Source organism: Mycteria americana, chromosome Z (genome assembly GCF_035582795.1).
Source record: "Mycteria americana isolate JAX WOST 10 ecotype Jacksonville Zoo and Gardens chromosome Z, USCA_MyAme_1.0, whole genome shotgun sequence".
Taxonomy (NCBI): domain Eukaryota; kingdom Metazoa; phylum Chordata; class Aves; order Ciconiiformes; family Ciconiidae; genus Mycteria; species Mycteria americana.
In genome coordinates, this window is record NC_134396.1 from 20,140,977 (window position 1) to 20,163,239 (window position 22,263).

At 37.4% G+C, this 22,263-nt stretch overlaps 1 protein-coding gene across 4 annotated transcripts in view; it reads left to right on the top strand.

Moving 5' to 3' along the window:
- Window positions 1–22,263, top strand: part of CERT1 (ceramide transporter 1) — an 80,754-nt gene that overhangs the window by 51,758 nt on the left and 6,733 nt on the right. For 3 of the 4 annotated variants that reach the window (XM_075526745.1, XM_075526743.1, XM_075526746.1), the window contains 9 exons: window positions 216–299; window positions 6,008–6,165; window positions 12,982–13,074; window positions 14,498–14,584; window positions 15,572–15,664; window positions 16,247–16,324; window positions 20,603–20,698; window positions 21,379–21,511; window positions 21,628–21,698. In XM_075526745.1, coding sequence (XP_075382860.1) covers window positions 216–299; window positions 6,008–6,165; window positions 12,982–13,074; window positions 14,498–14,584; window positions 15,572–15,664; window positions 16,247–16,324; window positions 20,603–20,698; window positions 21,379–21,511; window positions 21,628–21,698 — 893 coding nt within the window. The remainder of the gene's footprint in view (window positions 1–215; window positions 300–6,007; window positions 6,166–12,981; window positions 13,075–14,497; window positions 14,585–15,571; window positions 15,665–16,246; window positions 16,325–20,602; window positions 20,699–21,378; window positions 21,512–21,627; window positions 21,699–22,263) is intronic. The other variant, XM_075526744.1, reaches the window with a different exon arrangement.

Here is a 22,263-nt window from a genome sequence, read left to right on the forward strand (position 1 = left end):
TCAACACTGAGCAAATGTGAGTCTCCTGATGGTCTCTGACAGTAATGTTGATAGTGGTCTTGGGTCAAAAAATGAAAAAAGGAGGGTTTCATGACTTGTTGCAGGAAAAAATCTTAAATGCTGCTTAGCCATGAAGATGCTTTTAATTCTTTCTTGCACACTAAAGAATTGGAAAAGCTTTCTCATTCCCATAACACACTGTCTTTCAAATCTAGTGGTAGAAGATGATGAAGATGATTTTCCTACAATGCGTTCTGATGGGGATTTTTTACATAACAGTAACAGCAATAAGGAAAAATGTAAGTGTGTCCCAACTTCTTCGTTGAAAATTCATATGAATGGTATGATGATAAGTCTGATACAAGATGGGTATTTATGCTCTTTTCTAAGCAGAAAATGGCAAGGATATTTATTTAAATGTATGTGACAGGAAGTTCTTATTCACGTTATCATTCATTAGCTGCTTTTCATGATTCTTTGAATTATTCTTAATTCACCAAAATATTAACGCAAGCTTGTTGAGCTGGAATTTCCTATTCTGTGTCCAAAGCCATTTTCAGTACAAAGTTCTGTTGAAATAGCTGCATCATTCAGATATTGGGAACTGAGATTTGTAACAGGTAATTGCAGTTTTTCTTGCAAGTGTTACCTGCTTTAGGATTGTGGTGGAACACAATGTTTTTTCAGTGAGATATGTCCCAGTATGGTTTTTCCAAGTTCTCTGGCTACGTAATGGTTAAGTCAACACTGTTACTGCTTCTCACTCATAATTTTACCCCTTTTTTTACTGTATTTTCCATTGTTATGATGAACAGAATTCTGATTTTTATTCTTGTCTTAAATGATCTAGTTATTGTACTCGCTGCATCCATGCAGTAAATGTGAAGAACTTGTGCAGGTCTTGCTGTTCTAGAAATCTGATACTTCTGGCCTGGCAGAAGCTGCGTATGCATTTAAAATCTATCTGCATTCTTAGACTTTCTCTTGTTTTCCTGACTGAAATATTTCAGTGTTAACATTCTCTAGATGTTGACAATTCAGTTAGTCCTGTGGTATTTCTTTCTTAGACTTTGATTCACAAAACTTTGAAGTTGCACTACCTACAGTTTCAAATCTGATGGAATCTCCCAAAGAAATACTCAACCAAAAGTGTTTTTGAAAATGTAAACACTTTCATCAAGACCCTGGAAAATATATGGGCAAAATAAGCCTTTTCTGTGTCTTCTGTTTTCTTTTTAATTGGCTGTTGTCCCCATGTGTTACATCTTTCCTTGCTGTATTTAAGTGCTCTTTCTAGAGTATAGCCAAAAGTGTTATGAGAAAAGAAGAAAGGAAATGGAAAGAGCTTTCAGCATACTTCCAGAATTCATCTTATGAGTGGATTTTTTCAATTATGTAAAGTGCTTGCTCTGAGGATTAATCGTAATGCTGATTTCAGAGGTTAAGTAGATATAACTGTGAAGTTTTCAATAAATCTTTCTTGCCTCTTATGACCAAAGATAAGCAAGCCTGCAACGCTCACCTGTAAGCAAGTGCACAGTTCCACTAACCCTATTGTGTATTTAAGAGTGTACCTTTTTTTGAGGACTGTTAAGACAGAACAAATTTCAGAAAACTGAAAAAGCCTTATTTAAAAAATGTTAAGTGAGAATTTAATTTTACTGCATGATTCATTTTGAAAGAGCTGTCTTTGGCAAACTTAATTTTTGTAGGATCATGTAGGAGTTTCAGCTTAATTTGCCTTTAGAATGTTTCTTCATATCTACAATCTCCTGGTGTATCTGCTGTATATACACATATGGTATGGGGAATGTCATTAGGAAAGTCTATATTTTTAGTACATCTGGTCATCTTAGAACATTTAAATGCAAAGTAAGTGACTTCATATTTTTCATCACCTGTTTTAACAGGAATGTGAAGTGATATCATATTCCTCTTGTAAAAAGTTCTTTATCAAGTCTTTGGGAACTGACATGCTAAGAAATTGCTATATATTATGAGTACCTGTGTATAAACTCACTTACCATAGCTCACTACAGAAAATAATTTCTGCGACCCCTTGCTTTTTGCAGAACTTCTAATTCCCGTTGTTATGATTCCTGATTCCATTAAATTTACTTTCCATCAATTATTTCTATGAAAAGCCTTATCTCCATTTTAGTTTTTCTGTGCCTCAGTTTGATTTCTAAGGGCTAAATCCATTAAATATTTAGTAGCTGAGTGCTGCAAAGCTTGATTAGAAATGAAAAATTAGTCTCTGCCCGGAAGTGGAATCATAAGTGATGCAGTGGGGAAAGTAGATGTCTCAGGTTGAGACAGCCATGCCCATGTATTGGGCAGAAAACTACTCAGATAATGTATAATGAAAGATTTATCTTCAACTTCACCCTTTTCTAAAGCTTAGCCTCAGAGCTGCTGTTAAGATTCTTTGGTTTCTCAAATTTCAGGTTCCCTTCTTGAAGGACTGGAACAATCTTTTTAACTGCAGCTGAGAAGTGGTTGCCTGTTTTTTCTGGGGCTGTTCTGCAGTCAGTGCTCCAGGAAGTGAGAAGCACGGGTTCAACCTCTTATTTAGCCTACTATGATAAGAAGGAGTGTTTGAGCCTACTGTTCAAACCACTAGTATACCAATCTAATGCTCAAATCATTAGACGTAAGACTGACTTAAGGGACCATATACACATTGTTTTTTGAAATTTGTTCCCTTCTGCACCTTTCCTGGGTGGGAAGAGAAAGTTCACATGACTATAGAGATTTGTGTACTACTCTGAAGATGATGTTTTGGATACGGAGGCTTTTTCTTTTCTGTGTTCTCTAGGATCTTTGAGTGAAGAGCTAGGAAGAGTACTAGGAAGGTATTTAAATTAATTGGTCACGTTCCAATTAAAAAATCTGGTAACTGAAACAATGATCATTTATATAAAACACCAAGGGAGAGTCTGGCTGATACATATTTACCCATTGGGATCTTACATTTTAAGAATGTAGAATCTTGATCAGCAAGTGTTCCCATCCATCCACTCAGGAAAATGAGCATATTTGGATTTAAATTATGTAAGAATAGGAAGAGCAGGTGAAACTTACTTAAGGAACCTCTTTGAAGACAGAAGGTGTTTTTGTAGTGGAATTATAAAGATGGAAATGGTACAGAGGCTGAAGGAGAGAAATTTGATTGTGAAACACTGAGATTTATGCTGGATTTTTGTTCTTTGAATGGAAGAAGAATATTCACCAATGTATTGCCGAAATAATGGGGTTGTTCTTAGAGGGAAATTAATCATATTGATCCTACTGCTATCCACAGATCATCAACAACAGTGGGTATCAATAAATGGGTGATGCACCTGAACGTTTCTTATTCACTTAGAATTAGTTTAGTGACAGAAAATGTTAAGGTGGCATTTAATGGAAAAGATAAAGGAACTTCTTTCTACTTACTGTCTTTAAGGTAATTTTCTGTTCCACTGGAAAACAGAGTTGATCAAACAGGTGATGTTTGGGACATCTGGGAAGCTGTTACAAACAGAATCTTAGGAACAAAAAGGGAAAACTGCCCTTTCTTAAGAGAGGTGTAGGAGAGAAGGGCTAAAGAGCTATTGAAGGCTAAAGTATGGTATGAAGAATCCTTTATATGAAAGGCAAGAGAAAACAAATCAGAAATAAAGCAAAATGCTTAAAAGACAGTATAATTAAAAAGGAACCACTTGGAAGGTGTTGAAGTTAAAGTAGGAGAAAAATCATCCTGCTACTTTTATCAGGTGGCTGCATGCAGTTTGATCACCAAGCTAGAAAAGCAGTTGCAATGGTAAGAACACTTTCCTATTAGTCTTTACGTTGAACCACATAAATCTCCTGATGCCCGATTTAATTTTGAAACACTCAAGTCTTGTAGCTGACATGAAAAAAAGTGTAAAAAAGGAATAGGAAAGATGTTGGGGCTTTCCAAATAGAAAATCTCCTGACAAATACTTCTAATGTGCTGAAGTTCAGCTGTTACTGAGACAGGGCTTGAGGTAATCTTCTGACATGTTCTGGGAAGACAGATGTCCCCTGCAGTTAGGAATGAATCAAAATACTCCCATCCATTGTAAGGAATCATTTGAGTGACTATCTCTTCAAAGAAATAGGTTTTGTGTCTTTCTGCAACAAGTTTGGTTTTGCCCAGAATTATAATGGCTGAAAGGAACTATGGACACTGACTTTAAAACTGCAAGCTCTGCATGTATCACTGCTACTTTGAGACTAGTCATTAAAGAATGACTTAGAATATATGATGACTGAAACTGTATGGAAGTATTAATGAGCTGTAGCTGAGACCTAAAGATATCTAGGAACAAAAGCTGGCTTTTTTCCAGGAAATGAGGCTGCATTGCTGCATCTCCCTTACAATCTACCATAGAGATTTCTGAAATTATTTTATAGGGTTGCAGCCAGTGGTAGTTTCTTCAGCATGTCTAGCATGTTGCATAATTAAGAGAGAAAAATCGCATCTGTAAGCATTATACCTGTGCTGGTAAGCCTGCACATGAACACAGTCTACACCAACAGGACAAGTTATTAGTATGAACTGTATTTTTCAGTCATGAAGTGGTATAGGTGAAGCTTTTGTGTAATTTTAATTATTCTTAGTGAATCCAATGCATCGCCTCCTTGCCAGTTTATGCCACTTTCAGTCGCAGCCTCCTCCGTGTTCCCTCTGCAGCTGTTAGGGGGAGGAGAGCTGCTCTGCTCATTATTGTTTCTGAAACGGATTTTTATTTCTCTGCTTTCCTTTTTTCTCCAGTGTCTGTCATCTGTATGTTTTCAGGAGTATTCTTGATAAACATGAAACAAAAAATAAGCTGTATTCTACCATAATATGTATGCTTATTGAGGTCTTTGAAGTAGTATGTAGTCTGAAATCATCTGTTTGAAAAATAGTTTGATACCTTCTGAAAGGAGGGCGTATAAAACCTCTAGAGACTTAAACCATTGCTTAAGACCATGTGACGATTGCTTTCTGTTCCTGAAGCATAGATACTGTGCTCTACCATTAGAGAATAGCAATTGCATTTCTCTTCTCTACAAGAACTGAACTCCTTGAAAGCTCTGCTTTGCTGTTGCAGACAGATACTGGATAAACTTACACAAATATTTATTTGTATTTTTTAAACCATAGCAGTGGCATGTTGACAAACTGACGGGGGCGGGGGGGCGGGGGGGCAATATCCAGCTAGGTGATAAGTCATTAGCTTGCCCCGTGGCATAGCAGGAGTTACTTTAACTTGCTGGGCTCAGTCAGCTTCAACATGGGTGTTACTTCTGCTTTCTAATATTTTCTGACATTAATGTGTAGTGTTTGATTTGTTATTATGTCAACCTACATACGAGTTTGACATATAATAGGTACGTTTTTGTCACACATTTTAAGTGACTTGTTTAAATAGCCTTAGCAACAGATGGCTTAGTTGACAGCATGAAGTAGTTGTTGGAACTGCAAACCCCACAGTACTTGGATAATTTAACATATTTTATACTTTTATCTTATATCATACCTTTTACTTTGAGGTTTTTAAATCTATAATTACCTGCTTAAAGCAACCTTGAATGTTACATTTTGGGTTTGATTGCATTTTGGAATTGTTCCTTTCTTAGTGCTGTATCAGGTATGTTTTAAGGTTGCTCTGTGTTAATTAGGCCCCACTTCAAGCTGTCAAACTGCTATTGTTACAAAGTATTACCACTCCCTCCACCCACATGATTTGCAGAGTGCAGAGTAATACAGCATTACAAGCAGACTTGAAATACAGTATAGCAAGATGAAGCTGAAGGGTTGTGTTCCTCCTCCTTTTGAATCTCTTTCCTTATCCTGTGGATAGCTGAAAATTATTAGCACTTTTGATTTTTATTTTGAAGTTAACTTTCTAGCCAGTCTATTTTCTTCAAATAGTTGTAACATAAGCATACATGTAAAATGCTTATTTGAGTTAAAGGCAGCTATCAGTGAATGGTTCATGTTTGTTTTTAGTATTTCCGCATGTTACACCCAAAGGAATTAATGGCATAGACTTTAAAGGAGAAGCTATTACTTTCAAGGCAACTACTGCTGGAATCCTTGCTACACTCTCTCATTGTATTGAACTCATGGTAAAACGTGAAGAAAGCTGGCAAAAAAGGCTAGACAAGGTAAGATCATTTTCCTTTTACTTTTGTTGAAAAAAATGTTTCTTTAGCTTGAAATAGAAATTTCAAATGAGCTGTTAATTTTTTTTTATTGCAGGTATTGCTTTAATAAATGCTATACATAAAAATAAATTTTAGGTGCTTTCGTTATTACTCCTGTAAAATGTTAAAGCCTCATCCTGACTGGTGATATAGTAACATAATTCATCATAGTCTTTCTTTTCCCAGCCCTTGCTCAGATAGTATTCCTATATTTTTTATATCTCTATAGTAATAGTGTATTGCTTGCAGCCTTCTGCAAGCAAGAGAGACCTAATATCTGTGCTTGCAAAATGATGTGGAAATCATAGAAACATAGAATCATTAAGGTTGGAAGAGACTTGTAGGATCATCTAGTCCAACTGTCAACCCAACATCTCCATGCCTACTAAACAATGTCCTGAAGTGCCACATCTACATGTTTTTTGAAGTCCTCCAGGGATGGTGACTCCACCACCTCTCTGGGCAGCCTGTTCCAATGCTTGACAACCCCTTCAATAAAGAAATTTTTCCTAATATCCAATCTAAACCTCCCCTGGCGCAACTTGAGGCCATTTCCTCTCGTCCTATCACTTGTTACCTGCGAGAAGAGACCGACACCCACCTCTCTACAACCTCCTTTCAGGTAGTGGTAGAGAGCGATAAGGTCTCCCCTCAGCCTCCTTTTCTCTAGGCTAAACAACCCCAGTTCCCTCAGCCGCTCCTCATAAGACTTCTGCTCTAGACCCTTCACCAGCTTCATTGCTCTTCTCTGGACACGCTCCAGCACCTCAGTGTCTCTCTTGTAGTGGGGGGCCCAAAACTGAACACAGTATTCAAGGTGCGACCTCACCAGTGCCGAGTACAGGGGCACGATCACTTCCCTAGTCCTCCTGGCCATGCTATTTTTGATACAAGCCAGGATGCCATTGGCCTTCTTGGCCACCTGGGCACACTGCTGGCTCATATTCAGGTGGCTGTCAGCCAACACCCCCAGGTCCTTTTCTGCTGGGCAGCTTTCCAGCCACTCTTCCCCAAGCCTGTAGCGTTGCATGGGGTGGTTGTGACCCAAGTGTAGGACCCAGCACTTGGCCTTGCTAAACCTCATACAATTGACCTTCGCCCGTCGATCCAGCCTTTCCAGGTCCCTCTGCAGAGCCTTCCTACCCTCAAGCAGATTGACACTCCTGCCCAATATGGTGTCATCTGCAAACTTACTGAGAGCACACTCAATCCCCTCATCCAGATCATTGATAAAGATATTAAACAGGACTGGCCCCAACACAGAGCGCTGGGGAACACTGCTTGTGACTGGTCGCCAGCTGGATTTAACTCTGTTCACCACAACTCTCTAGGCTCGGCCATCCAGCTGTTGTTTTACCCAGCAAAGAGTATACCTGCCTAAGCCAAATCTCTGAAATGTTTTAATTATGATAAGAGATGATGACAATACTGAGGAGAACAACCAGTTCTAACTGTAAATGTCTCTTTAAGATACAGTTATTTCACTTTCCTTTAGGAGACTTGAAGAGATTAAGTCATGCTTTATACTAATTGGTTAAATTTTTTAGGTGTGTGGTATTAGAATATTTGTTATTCTAATGGCAGTGGTAGTTCATGCTAAGCCTACTCAACGACTATAGCAACTCAAAAGGAGCAGTGTTGTCTTTCACGAGATGTGCTGGAGGCATGGCTAGGTTGTACTTCAGGCTTTGATTTCTAGAATCCTGCCATTACTGGCTGGTGTCTTGTGCAGTCCTCTAGCTGTTGTTGTCTCTTTTTCATTTAATGTGTTTCCATGTGCTGTATATCACACTTCAAATATTACTCTATATGTTTTAGTGGTACATGATTCAAAGAATAAATGCATTCAGACAAAATACATCCCTGTTTGAATCCTTGCCCGTCTCCTGTGTCGTCTTTGTCCATATGTCAAAGGCCTGGCCCTGTCTAACGGTGTTGCGACTTCTGTCAACACTTAATTTGTTACTGCTTCATCTAAGTAGTTGGAGGAATTACAGTAGATCCAAGACTTGAAGCTTGTTCGTAGAATCATAGGGTAATTCAGGTTGGATTAGAGCCCTCAAGAGGTCTCTCTCTCTCCAACCTCCTGCTTAAAGGAGGAACATTCTGAGATCAGACCGGGTTGCTCAGGGCTTTATCAAGTCTGGTTTCAAGTCCCCAAGGCTGGAGGCTGCACAGCTTTTCTGGGTAGCCTGTTCTGCTGCTCAACTGTTGCTACAGTGAAAAAGTTTTTCCTTGTATCCAGTTGGAGTAACTCTTATTCCAGTATCTGCCCACTGTTTTTCATCCTTCTGCTATAGACTGCTGTGAAGAGTCTGGCTCAGCTTGTTTATGATTTTCTTGGAGGTATCGGAAGGCTGCTATTAGGTCCCTCCACAAAAGCCTTCTCTTCTCCAGGCTGAGCAAACACAGTTCACTGTTGATCAGACTTTGCTTAGAGCATGGATGAAGTGAATTTTTCTTGTCCCTAGGTTAGTATATGTTAATACAGAATAATATGTTAGTATAAAATTTGAATTCTTTTACATTAATTATTTGTCACTTTCTTCTTCTGTGGACTAGCTTTAAAGCACTTGTTTTTAGCCGCAAGTGGTTAACACATTCAAACCTAAATTTCACTTTGGGTCTCATGTGACTGATAACTCATAGAGCATGAGTAAATACATTTTAAAGGGCATCACAAGCTTATTTGGACTTGTTTTCCAGAAATTAAAATCGCAAAAGCTTCGAAGAACTTGGAGGTTTTACGTTGCTCTGCTTTGGTAGACTTGCAACATTTTTAAAGTCACAATTCTCAATTAAATTTTCTGGGGTTTACAGCGCAATCATGGTAAAGTACTTTAATTCTAAAACAAAATAATTACTTTTTATTTGTTTTCTTATAGTTGCTAGCCTTTTGGAACTGGAGATTTTTATTTAATTAAATACTAGAGAATTGTGGTGGGCTAGCCTTGGCTAACAGCCAAATGCCCACCCAGCTGCTCACCACCCATCCAGCAGGACTAGGGGGAAAAATAGGATGAGAAAGCTCATGGGTCAAGGGAAGGGCAGGGAGATTGCTTACTGGTTCTTGTCATGGCAGAATGTTCTTGACTTGGGGAAAATCAATTTGTTGCTGATTTAAAATAGATCCAGCTAATGGGAAACAGACAAACGCTAAAACAGCTTTCCTTCCCCATTTCCCAAGCTCAACTTTACTCCTTCACTGCAGGCCCCTCTACCTGCTGCTTGCTAGCCCCAAGCAGTGCAGGGTAAGGAATGGGGAATTGCAGTCAGTCCAAAACACTTCATCTCTGCCAGTCCTTCCTCCTCACAGTTTTTTCCCTGCTCCAGTGCAGATCCTCTCCATGGGCAGCAGTCCTCTGGGAAAAATCTGCTGCAGTGTGGGTCCTCAACGGGATATGGTTCCTTCAGGAAATGTCCCTCTGCTCTGGCATGGAGTCCTCTATGGGCTGCAGTGTGGATATGTTCTCTGCCCTGGAGCTGCTGCTGCTCCTCTTCTGGCCTTGGCATCTCCTCTGTTGTTTCTCACTTTTTGTCCCCCCCTTTCTCTCTCCCTGGTGTGTTTTTTGCTCTTAAATACCTTTTCAGAGAGGTGCCACACACATGGTGGATGGGCTCAGCTGTGTCCTGCAGTGGATCTGTTTCAGAGCTGGCTAGAACCATCTCTGTCTCACATGGGGCAGCCCCTGGCCTCCTCCCACAGAGGCCACCCCTGCAGTCCCCCATGAGCAACACCTTGACACCTACACCTTTAAAGACAGCAGTTGTCTGTATTCAGACCTCTGCTAACACTATTCCACTTCAGTTGTAGAGCTGCTTTTGTTTTTCTTTTATCTTGTTGTTTTAGTGGTTAAGCATGGCTTTATAAGAGTATCTTTTATAACTATGGGCCTGAGCAAAAAACATTGCTCTGTCATCTGATAAATAGATGTGGGAGGAGAATGGTGTTGATCTTTGTACTTTTGGTTTTCTTGGATAGATGCATAAGCTGCTCTGAAAAGGAAGTAAATATTGTGAGATTATGAAGTTCAGAATACCTTCCCGAAGAGAGATTAGAGGGGAAAATTACATGAAATTAGGCAGCTGTTTGTGTTTGGGTTCTAGCTGGGAGGGTTTTAGAGCTCTTACAAGTCTGTCCAGTGCCTGTAAAAGACCATCTAGCAGAGTTGAAAAGGACAGCATCAAGATGGTCCTTTGCGGGTCAGCAGATTCACACTGCTGGCTCTGTGCTGTGCAGGTTTGTCACAGGAAGAGTAAGATCTCTGTCAGTGGCTAAAATCAATGAGTGTTTACAAGTAGTATAAGTGCCACTGTAACCCAGCTCACTCTCCTCTCCTTTCCTTTCCAGCCCCCTCACTCCAGTAGCTTCACAACTGCCTTTTACTTAACAGCAGCACACAAAGGTGATTAATGAGAGTCTCACAAAATTATACAGCCTCCCTCTTGTAGAGGGCTAGCTTAGCCTAAACATGCAAGATAGATTTATGTCTGCTGGACTTGAAGCAAATATGTTTCAAAATTATAGCTGTCCTAAAAATGTTCTTGTATTAAAAAAGCTCAAGTTCAGTAGAATTAGTTGAATCTGGAAGTGACTACAGTTTTACTAGAGATGAGTACAGTGTTATGAAGTGAGTATATTTCTCCATAACCCCCCCCCCTTTTTTTAATAAAAGAAAGAGTTTTAAGTTACATTCTGAAGGTTGGAAACTATTTCTAAACCTTTGGAAACAAGAAATTATTATAAAAACACCTTTTAATTTTTAAGGAGACTGCTAAAATAATGCACTTAACAATTGTAATTTTAGAATTCTATATTTAGTTTTCTTTGTTACCAAAACAGTCAGATGGTGAGAATAAGATTAATACAAAACTACATAATGTTATCTAAAGGTAGTTGTAGTTAAAGCTTTGCTTTCAACCTTTTACTCTTAGCTGTTAAGATCTTGAGCTTGACTCTTTATTTTTCCAATGCAGTATATTTTTCAGTATGAACCTCTTGAATGTGTTTTGAAATAGAATTTTCTTAAAAAGGATTAACAAGGAAAGGATTCAATCTCTAGTATTTGGTCCATCGTTTTATTTGCAACAAAATCCTTGTGATGATGCTATTCTTGTTGTCTTGACTACAGCAACATTTTTCTATTCTTGTTTCCTTTGGTCTTACTAATTGTTATTAATGAGCAAACTTATATTCTGAACATTAAATTTTACCTTAAGATTAACATGTTTAGGTAGCTTATTTTGTTCACCTTTGACAATTGTAACTTAAATGTCTCATTAAATTTTACAGAGTTTTAATACACCAGTAATTTTTCTGCTGTGCAGTCGAACAGGTTCCCAATTTCTGCCTTATTTAATGTTGCTGCCAAGAGAAGCTGGCAGATTTGGAGAGTTGTCTTTTGACACATGTGAATTATCACTAATTTTCAGATCGAAGTACAGAAGGTGTGGGGATTTGGGGTGAGCGGGAGTAGTTGTGTTTTGGGGTTTTTGGTTTTTTTTGTGGGTTTTTTGTTTTCTTTTTTTTCATTCCAAGTGTTCTTGTAAAACTTCTATGCTTTCTCTCAATGACTTAAACTCAAGTCATGCTTTATGCATCTTCAGGACTGTCCAGTTACTTTCAAAAAAGATAAACGTGCAAAATTTTGTGAAACGTAAGTGTTAGCAGTTATTGCCTCTTTGTGGTAGTTTCGGAAGGGCCTAAGTTCACAGATAAAGACAATTCTGTCTTCATCTAAGTGCTGCCTTTTTTCCTAAGAATTTTCCTGTGAAAAACTATACTACTTTGAAAAGTAAAGCAACAGTTTTGATGTAAAACAAACTTTTCTTTAGAAACTCGAAAATGTGTTCCAGAGTTACCACCAAATTCCCAGTTGGTAAATTCAGCCTTTCAGTGTTGTTTAAGGGTTTTCCACTGAATCTTTAAAGTTCAAATTGGGATGCTGAATAATTATACTCATATCTGCAAGTAGTGTGTGGTGTCCAGTTGTCACCTGTAAGATTTAAGTTTCTTCCACCTGAAGTGATTCTGAAAGGGGACAGAGAAGTGTCTTCTGTATTAAAGCTGAATTCTGCAAGAATTTCTGCAAGAACAGTTTATAGCTTTTTCACTGAGAATATCTGGCAGTATGTAGAATTCGCAGAGGAATTATTAGACTTAATCTGATTCTGGCGTTACTACTTTTTTATTCAAAATATACAATGATGTAGACATCATCGATGGCTCTAGTATAGTCACACAGCTATTATGGGAGAATGATGCTGAGTTGTTAGTCTCTGCATGGAGTTCACAAAATGATTCACATTGATCTTATGCCAGCTAATCATAGATACAAACTTAGATCCTGTGACTCATTAGTATCTCACCACATTCAACAAGTTAGCTTTTTACCAGTCTTACTTTTCACCCTTTGTTATCACTGCCCAAGCATCTGTGTCAGGGAGGTTTATATAAACTGTCAGTCAGATACAGGGTCTGACCCTCAATGAACCATGAATAGCTATGCTTAAACTAGATACCAGTTTGTGCTTGCTGATCTAGTTTCTTCCACATGACTTAAAGAAGGTATCCTGAAGGTAGCTAGCTCCCCAAGCTTTGTATTATATATGCCTGTAGATGAGCATATAACGCATGCATGCAAATAAATTCAGAAAATCAGCAGCTTTGCAATAGTTACTTGGAAAAAAAATACACTGGTCATTCCATTTATTGGCATGTTGACTATTATCAGTCAATTCATTCTCATTGCATCAAATGATCATGTAATTTTATAGGAGATCGAGAAAAGGAGAAGAATTGAAGAAGCGTACAAAAATGCTGTGACAGAACTGAAGAAAAAGTCCCACTTTGGAGGGCCAGACTATGAGGTACAAATTCTGCTTTTGAAATTTCTAAAAACACTTTGACTTCTAAAGATTGGTTTGTTTCTCAAAGAGGGAAAGGGATGTGTAAATCAAGGTGTTTGGCTTGTGCAAGTGTGTTCATGCCATTTTTATTTTTCCACCTTGGAAACTGAAATTGGATGAAGAATCTTGGTCCTTAATTTTTTGAGAATGGAAGTCTGTCTTCACCTCAGGCTTCCATGTTCTGCTTTTGTCTAAAGCATTTTGCTTGCAGATACTTCTGCTGATTTTTGATTATTTTTTCTTGTACATTTGATACTGCTTATATGCAATAGTTCTGTACTTTCCCTTTTTAATGGTTGAGCTGTATAGATATGTAAAGCAAATACGAAAGCCCTGACTGCAGAGGCAGTCCTAGAATCTGAAGTTTAACTTGAATTGATTTTTAACTTGTCACTGCCGCTTGAAATTTCATGTTGACAAATTCAGTGATTTTAGGTTCCTTCCATCATTGCTTATTTCGGCAGCTTCCTCCTCAGTGAGATATTGAGTCAAATTCTAAGATGCTTAAACCACCTTCTGAAAAATAATGTAAGCTAATGCACCTAAAATGCAGTTTGCCTAATTTTTAAGAGCTTGAACCTTTCATGTACATTGATCAAACACGTTTCTACTTACAAATCATAGCCTGAGAAATAGTAGTAATATATTGAGATATTTAAAAGATACTTGAGCTTAGGTTCTCTGTTGTGACTGAGGCATACACTGTAAAAGAAAATGTCTACCTGGTTATGAACCCAGCTGCTTTTCCCAGATATCCCTGTTGTAAAGTAGGTTTTTTGAAATTTGTTGGACCACCTTGTTTTACAATACAGTAAAAGCAGTAAACGTAATTTTCTGAATTTACCATTTTACTTAGTAGACTCAAGTTTTTAATAGTTGGCTCAACTCTACCTGCTGTTTAGTGTTAAACTGTTCTTTCCAAGAATTTTCAATTGAGATCCCCAGAATTTTGTCTTCTCTTGTTATGTTTTGAGCACATATCTGAAATCTGCCCTAAGGCACTGGAATACTTGGAAGAAGTCTAACTACACAATTATGTTAATATATGTACTTTACTGACACACTGTAAACATTTTTAAGGGAAGATGAAATTAAAACCTAAATCTGATGTCAAAGCGTGACACTGTTACTCAGTTTCCTGTTTCTTTTTTTCTTTATACAACTATCCCTAAATTGTAGTTAGAGGGAGTAACTTCCTTTAATAAGTAGGGTTTTCAGAGGAATTGTAATCTAAGAATATTGGTGAAAATATTTGAGGTCTATAGAAGAAATTTTCTTCCATCAGTTATATGCATACTATATAAATATGTGTTTCTAATATTAAACTTAAGTGGAACTTTCATGTCTCCAAAATTTTGAACTAGTTTTGTCTCTTATGCTCTAGGAGGGTCCTAATAGCCTGATTAATGAAGAAGAATTCTTTGATGCTGTTGAAGCTGCTCTCGATAGACAGGATAAAATGGAAGAACAGGTATTGGTACTTGAAAAATGCCTTAATGATGGGCACTTCATGGGAGACTTCTGTGACTTAAACTCAGTCCTGGAGTGCATCTCCTGAAGCTCTAGATATTTTATTCTGACACTGATAAAGGGAATTCAGTTAATATTTTTACAGTTAAATATTACTTAATAAACTTAACACTAATTTTGAGAAAGTGACTTCACAGCTTACATAGAAAAAGATAGTATAAGTGTTAAGCTAATTGAATGTCTCTGGTTTCTAATTCCTAAATAAGCATCCTGTATAAAACTTATCTTTGTACGTAACTGATGCACTGTGCAAATAAGAATATCAAACACTGCAGCTATTTCTCAAAACCTAATTATTGCTCTGAAGTTTCTTTTGACTCTAGCAGTATGTGAAATAGGAAAGACGTAGTTCTGTTGGTGTTTGTTTTTATTTAAAAGTTCTATAGGCTCTGGCTACTTCTCTAACTCATTTCTTGAATACACTTCAGTGACGAGGATCAAAAAGGGATAAGATGCATGTGAGGAAATATATAGAATGTGAGAATGTATAGCAGCATATAAAATGAGAAGGAATAACGAAGTGGTGCATGCTTTGTCTTAAAAATGTTTAGGCTTGTGAATATAGTGAATACAATGGCTTGGTTAAGAATTAAAGGACTTTCTAGTGGACATATAGTACCCAACAGAGTTTATCTATGTTGGGTTCTCTTAGTGGAGAGTAAAAGTTTTGAGTAACTGTTGTACTACTACATGGATACTTAATGCTGCTGATCTATTTTCCTTAACTCAGAAATACACTTTGAAGTATACCTGAATTCAGTCTTCAGGCTCATTCCCCTACTGAGAATTCCAGCAGGATGACAGCTTCATGCTTGTCATGGACAGCATTAGTTGTTGTAGCCACTGTGTAGATTGAGGATGACTCAGTCTGTTTCATAGTCCAGCCAGTAGCATCTGACTACTAATAATTAAACCTGTTTTGTTGCAGTCCCAAAGTGAAAAGGTCAGATTACACTGGCCAACATCCTTACCTTCTGGAGATGCATATTCTGCTGTGGGGACTCATCGATTTGTCCAAAAGGTAGGATATTTCTCATGATCTCCTCTGAATAACGGGCTGACCTATGATATTTCTATGTAATATTTTGTATGGGTAGGTGAGATTTTTTTTTAGGTGTTTCTAGTAACTTTCAATGGTTTTCTCATTTTCAAATTAAGTAGCTGGAATTGGAGAAGGACTGTTTCTGTCTTGGCTCAAAAAATACTGATTTCAGTATCTATTTAGAATACCCTCGACTTGTATCAAGCTTGTCAGTTAGATAATAAAGGAAAAATCCCAACTTGCCTAACCCCAGTGTTTTTAAGATACCTTCACCAAAATTCACTGAATTGATTTTATTTAAAAAAAAAAATAATCCAGTCTTTTGTATCAGAATCAGTTGACTTTTTTTTTGTGTTACTGGAAACACTGTGCTCCTCTGAGGGCTGCACTGGGAGCATAATACATAATAGGTGCATGAAATCAGCATTTGCTGCCGTGCTTGCTGCTTATGGTGCTTTTGTTTTCCTTTTCTTCATTATCTTGTGCTTGCAAGTTGGTACTGAATGCTCTGTTGTGCCTTTGTTCTGATTACTTGGTTTTTTCTTTGTCTGTCTCTGGTAGCCCTATAGTCGCTCTTCCTCCATGTCTTCCATTGATCTAGTCAGTGCCTCTGATGATGTTCACAGATTCAGCGCCCAGGTACTGTATTATGTAGAGTGGGGGTTGCATATCTTTGTATTTCATCCTCTTCTCTAGAACCTGGGTTTTTTTGTTACATAAATCACAGCTTGCTTTAAACTAGTACGTTGAGACAAACAAAGGAGTTCTCTATTCCTGTACTAAATGGTTGTCTTTTTACATTCTGCTTGCATGCATATCACTTGTGCAGAGGCCCAAATCTTGTGAAACTGTTGGATTTAATTCAGTAGCTTTAATAAAAATGCCTACAATTTGAAAATTTTGCATTTCTGATCATAATAAAAGTAGAATAACACCTGTTTTGTGTGGGCTGGAGATGGTCTTTGCTTCAAATAGAATAGTTTTTCTTTTAAATCAAAGGTTTCATTTTTGTCTTTAACATTTGTTTGTAATGATATTACGATATTAAATGTTAAGGTTCACTATTACAATTTTTTATCTCTACTACTAGTTTTATTACTGAAAGGTCATAAAGTATGTTCTTGACAAACAAGATGAGGAGTATGAGAATTTTTACTGAAGAGTTCACTTATCCTTCAGAAAATAAGTCTGACATCCTGAATACATCAATGCAGTCATAGTGACATGCTCCAGTAATGTACAAAATTATTCTAGGTGCTTGCTCTGAAGATGATAGTTTAGAGTAGAATTAGACAGGTGAGTTCATGTGTTTGCTCTTTAGTCTCAAAAAAAGTTGTTCAGACATGCCATTAGTTTCCTTCTGCTGTGGCCCATATGTGATTGTGAATATGGAGGTTCCTTCTGGGATCTGTTATTTTGGAGGTTTTTTGAAATTATTAACTAACACTGCAAACAACCTGCTTTTTCAAATAGAAGGAATGGATTTTCTTTTGATTAACAGAGCCCAGAATCATACCACTAGCAGACCTTACTACAAGCTTTATGAGCAGGACCCTAACATTTAAGGACTTGCGTATTGGACTGAAATCCCCACACTTCCCTTGACCTTTTGCAGTCAGTTAATTTCTGAAATTTGAACTTAATGCAAGGGAAAAATATGCAGGTGATATTGCACAACACTGATAGATAGGCTCATCAACTGGTACTCCAGTAGTTGAGTTAGTCTTTCAAGTTTGTTTTTGTTTGGGAGGAGGGGGGAAAATCAAGTAATAGTAAGCAAGTTTGATTGGAAAGATAGGAATTGTCTGTCTGGCTATGGGTACAGGGGCAATTAATAGAAGGGAAACTCATAGTTGTTAAAATATGTGGGCCTCCTCATTTTCACCTCTTTTATGCCTGTGATAACATTTGTGCATTCATATGATAAACCTGAGTATCAGAGCACTAGTGTGGCTGAAAAACTAACCGTTTAAAAACAAATCCAAGGTTGACCAGGTCCTTACCACAAAATGCAAATTGAGGTTAAGGATCAGGATCAAATGGACTGGAGTCAAGTTGTTGCTTTTTTCAGCTGCTACATTGATTATACTACGTAGAAGTTACTGCTGAGTGCCCTTGCATGCAGTTTCAAGTTAATGAACTCACTGCAGAAAAGATGATCTTCTTAACTTATAGGAAACTATTCTCCCCACACACACACCCACTTCCCCCCAAATATTTTCCCTAGAATAAATTTTTGCCAAGCCAACAAGTCAGTCTACCTGCTCAGGAGCTTCATTGCTACTGAACAAGTGGGTGAAAGACAACTGAGAGCATGAAGAGAAAAGCAGCATACCTTTTTGGTGGCAGCCTGCTATGGTCCTTAGTAATATGAAATTGGCCTCTGTCCCCAGGCTGAGGATTTGGCTTTTGGAAGGGCAAGCTAATATCTTGATTCTGAATAAATATGACTTGTTTCTAGACTTCATTCATACAAAGGGAATTTCAGTATCAGTAAAAGGTCAAGTAGAAACTTGCAGCCTTGCTTTTAAGATTGAGAATTATAAACATGTATTCTGAAGGGAGCTGGTTCTTCAGTGTCCCTCTAGAAAGGCATTGATTTGTCTCTGCCAGTTGAGTGGGAGGTTGTGGGCTTAAAATGCTGTAGATGTTTTGCAGATCACTTTCTCTTAAAGGACTATCAGATTTTAAAATAGATTGAGCTGTTCTGAGGGCCTTTAAAGTGAGGAACTTCCCACTTAAATGTTCTGGTCAAGGCCGCATGGCATATAGGTTACAAGTATTCTTGCAGACCATTCCTGTAGCCTGCCAGGAACCCAGAGGTAATAGTGTGGCCTTCCCAGTGGGAAAGAAGCTGTGGATCTTGACTCTGTGCCTCTGAAATAGGTGCAGGTTGACAGACAGTGACCAGTGTGTAGATTACATACAGTTTGGACAGGTAGTTTGCACAAGCAGTTGTAGGTACTGCAATTCCTTAGTGAAGCAAAAGTAAGAAACTGTTTAGATTGCACTCCTGTGGATGCCTCTCTCTTCTTTCCTTGCTATTCACCTCATCCCTCTGCATTTAGCAAAAAGCAGCAAAAGACAAAACAAACATGTAAAAGCTAGCTTTGTCCTTAATAGATTAGGAGCTAGGGAAGAAGAGATATAGGGACATGAAGGTGTTGCAGATAAATGTTGGGAGCATGGTGAGGATTCCTTTCTGAAAGAAGTGTGACCTTGAGCTAGTAAATTGAATATTTAAATAGCCCACATTCTTACCCCTCATTGTTTCACTGGGAAAAAATAAATAGAAGAATCTTTTGTAGGAAACCTGCTAGTAACTGACAGGAAAACATGGCCTGTCTAAAAGCAGAAACACAAATCTTGTGGGTGTTTTTAGTGCATTATAACTCAAAAACAAAACAAAAACCCAAAGAAAACCCCAAAAACTGGACTGGTAACTTTTACCTCTGTAGAGAAGTCTATAGTTAAAATAAGATAAACTAGAATTTCCATCCAATGGATTTTATTTTTATGTTGTACTTTGAGGATTTTGACTTGATTCAATTACTTTTTTTCTTCCTGGTCTTAAGTTGCCCATGGAGTACATAGTACAAACAAAATTACTGCTTTAAATTAAAAGTAAATAGCCTCTTTCAATTCTATATCATATCAGAAAAAGATCATTAAGTAGTCATTAATTTTGCTTTCTCCTTGTTGTACTACTTGCTCAAATATTTATGTTATTTTATATGCACACTAGTGCACACTAGGCTTCATATTTTTGTAAGTTGTGCAAAACCACTTATGGGTTCAGGCTATTAATCTTGTGATTGTGCACTTCTTGGACTAATCTTTGTGTTAATTAACTAATCTTTGCTTGCAGTGCTTTTCCTTTTGGAAAAAAAAAGGTATTTCTAGTAACTCAGAAAAATAGTGTCAATCACATGGGCTTGCTGTGACAAGTTTTAGTAGTCACGTACATTTTGGGTGGAAAAAAGTTACTAAAGTGTTTCCAGTACTTGTAAACATTATGCAGCAATGGATACCTCATATTTTTGCTTCTGTTTTTATTTGGGGGGAGAGTGGGATTTGGAAAGGGGTGGGGAACCAAAGAAACAGGCTAAGAGTGTAAATTTAAACTAAAAATCCATTTCCTGTCCCAGCACCCTTTTTCATGCACATCATATGGAACAAAAAAATGGAATAAAAATATGGAATAAAAAAATTTAAAAAATTATATATGAATAAAAAATTCACACAGCTTGATAAAAATGTATGAAATATTTGGCCTTTAAGAAAAGCACACAACTGTCTAGCTAAATAATTTTTAAATTAGTATTTTGTAATAGTAGAGTGTCTGTATCATAATTTTTTTGAATGTAAGCATCTCTGTTCTTTTTTTCCAGCTGGCAACTGTGCAAAGATGCCAATGAAACAGAATAGGCATGCTTTGCTCATGACTGTTTCCTTCACTGCTCTTCCAATATGACTTTTGATATGCCTTCACTTTTTTTAGAGGTTGTAGGTCTTCCTCTCCATCCCCTCCACTTTCTTTCAGCTTTTTAAATACCCTTCAATTAATATCTTCTAGTGCATTGTAATTCTATTTAGAGATATCTGAAGTAGATTCCTATATGTTGAAATAAAACTGTCTTAGGTAGAAATAGTGAGTTTTGACAGTGTAGAGGTGCAAAGGAAAGATAGGAAGTACCTGTAAAGAGTGAAGTTGGAAGCTGAATCAAGATTTTGGCTTTTGTTTCTGAAGGCCAGAAGTATCTGCTTGTTCTTAACCTGTAATAGAGAGCTCTGTTGTCCAAATTCAGGTCCTGCACAGGATTTGAAGTATTGACTTGTGGCCTCCAATACTGTGCAGTCTCTGCCCAAGAAGTTGGAAGGAATGAGTTAAAAATGTGTATTTTTTTTCCTTTAAAGGTGGAAGAGATGGTACAAAACCATATGACATATTCCTTGCAAGATGTAGGAGGAGATGCCAATTGGCAGCTAGTGGTAGAAGAAGGAGAAATGAAGGTAAATGTTTGGGGTTTTGTTTAATTGATACAAGATGATATGCTGTGAAGACAGATACTTTCAGTCTGGTGGACTTCGCAGTGTTAGGTTTACAGTTGGACTCGATCTTAAGGGTCTTTTCCAACCTAAATGATTCTATGATTCTCTGGGAATACTATCACTCAGCAAGTTATGCTGTTAAAACTTCTCTCTGAGAATAGCATTGTTTAAGTTAGGACTGGAGTCTGCAAGAGCTATGGCTTCTAATATATTTATTCATACAAAATCCTGTGTAACTCTTGCAATAGCTTTATCTTTGCAGATTCCTTTCTCATTCTCTCCTGCTTAAAACTGGGTATCAAAATGTTGTGTAAATTCGAGGTATGAAAATGTTAGAGAGTAGCAAGTTACTGTGTTGGCTGCTCTACTGTGCTTGTATGGATCCTTGTGCATAGTGATAAATAAGGTAGCTTAATCATTTTTGGAGTAGAGATTCTTAAAATACTGGTATTTTACTGTGAATTGCTGTGTAAGAGCATCTGCATTGGTAGTTACCAGAGAACACTGACACGGCAAATTATTCATGTGTTAGTCTTTTAGGTAGGTGTGTTTTTAAAAACCTGAAGAAATTTTAAACAATTAAACCACGAACAGTTTTGACAATTTCTGTTTGACATTTCTTTCTTTGTATTTGGCTATAGGTATACAGAAGAGAGGTGGAAGAGAATGGAATAGTTTTAGATCCTTTGAAAGCAACCCATGCTGTTAAAGGGGTAACAGGGCATGAAGTTTGCCACTACTTCTGGAATGTTGATGTTCGTAACGACTGGGAAAGTAAGGAATTGGTTCTTAAGCTTTGCATGTTTATCAGCAAGGATATTATTTGTAACATTGACCTAATATCTGTGCTTGTTTACTTATGGATTTTATTTTTTCCTCCCCTCTTTTAGCAACAATTGAAAATTTCCATGTTGTGGAAAATTTAGCTGATAATGCAATCATCATTTACCAGACACATAAGGTAAAGACATTTTTGCCATATGCATGTGTTACTGGGACGGTCTGGTGCATATATGTTCTAATCTTATTCTGAAATACTTTAACGGCTTAACAACTTAAAATAGTGTTCAGGACAACATTTCAGAACAAGTTCTCTATTAAACTGCAACTTTGTCAATTCTCAAACTTGTCTTGATAGCCTAATTGCTAGTGCATGTGTCTGATAAGCTTGTAATAATGAACGAGGACTGTTTTTAATCTCTAAACATACCACTGCCAGCAAGCAAGAGTCATCTAAAGCAAACGGAAGTAATAAATCAACAGTGACTACAAGGAAGAAACCCATACCACTGTATCATATGTTTTGTTGCAATAATGCAAGCTATTGTTGACCACAATTAGTTGACATACACGTTTGCATTATGAGGTGGTATAATTGCTGGTACAACATTTGTTATTGTAACTTCATTATGTTTTTCTCCCCACAACCGGTTCTGTGTAGCTTTACTAAAATATTCATTTGAATTATAACCCAACAACTGTAACTTAGAGGTTCAAAAAAAATGGGAATGAAATGTACAGATTCA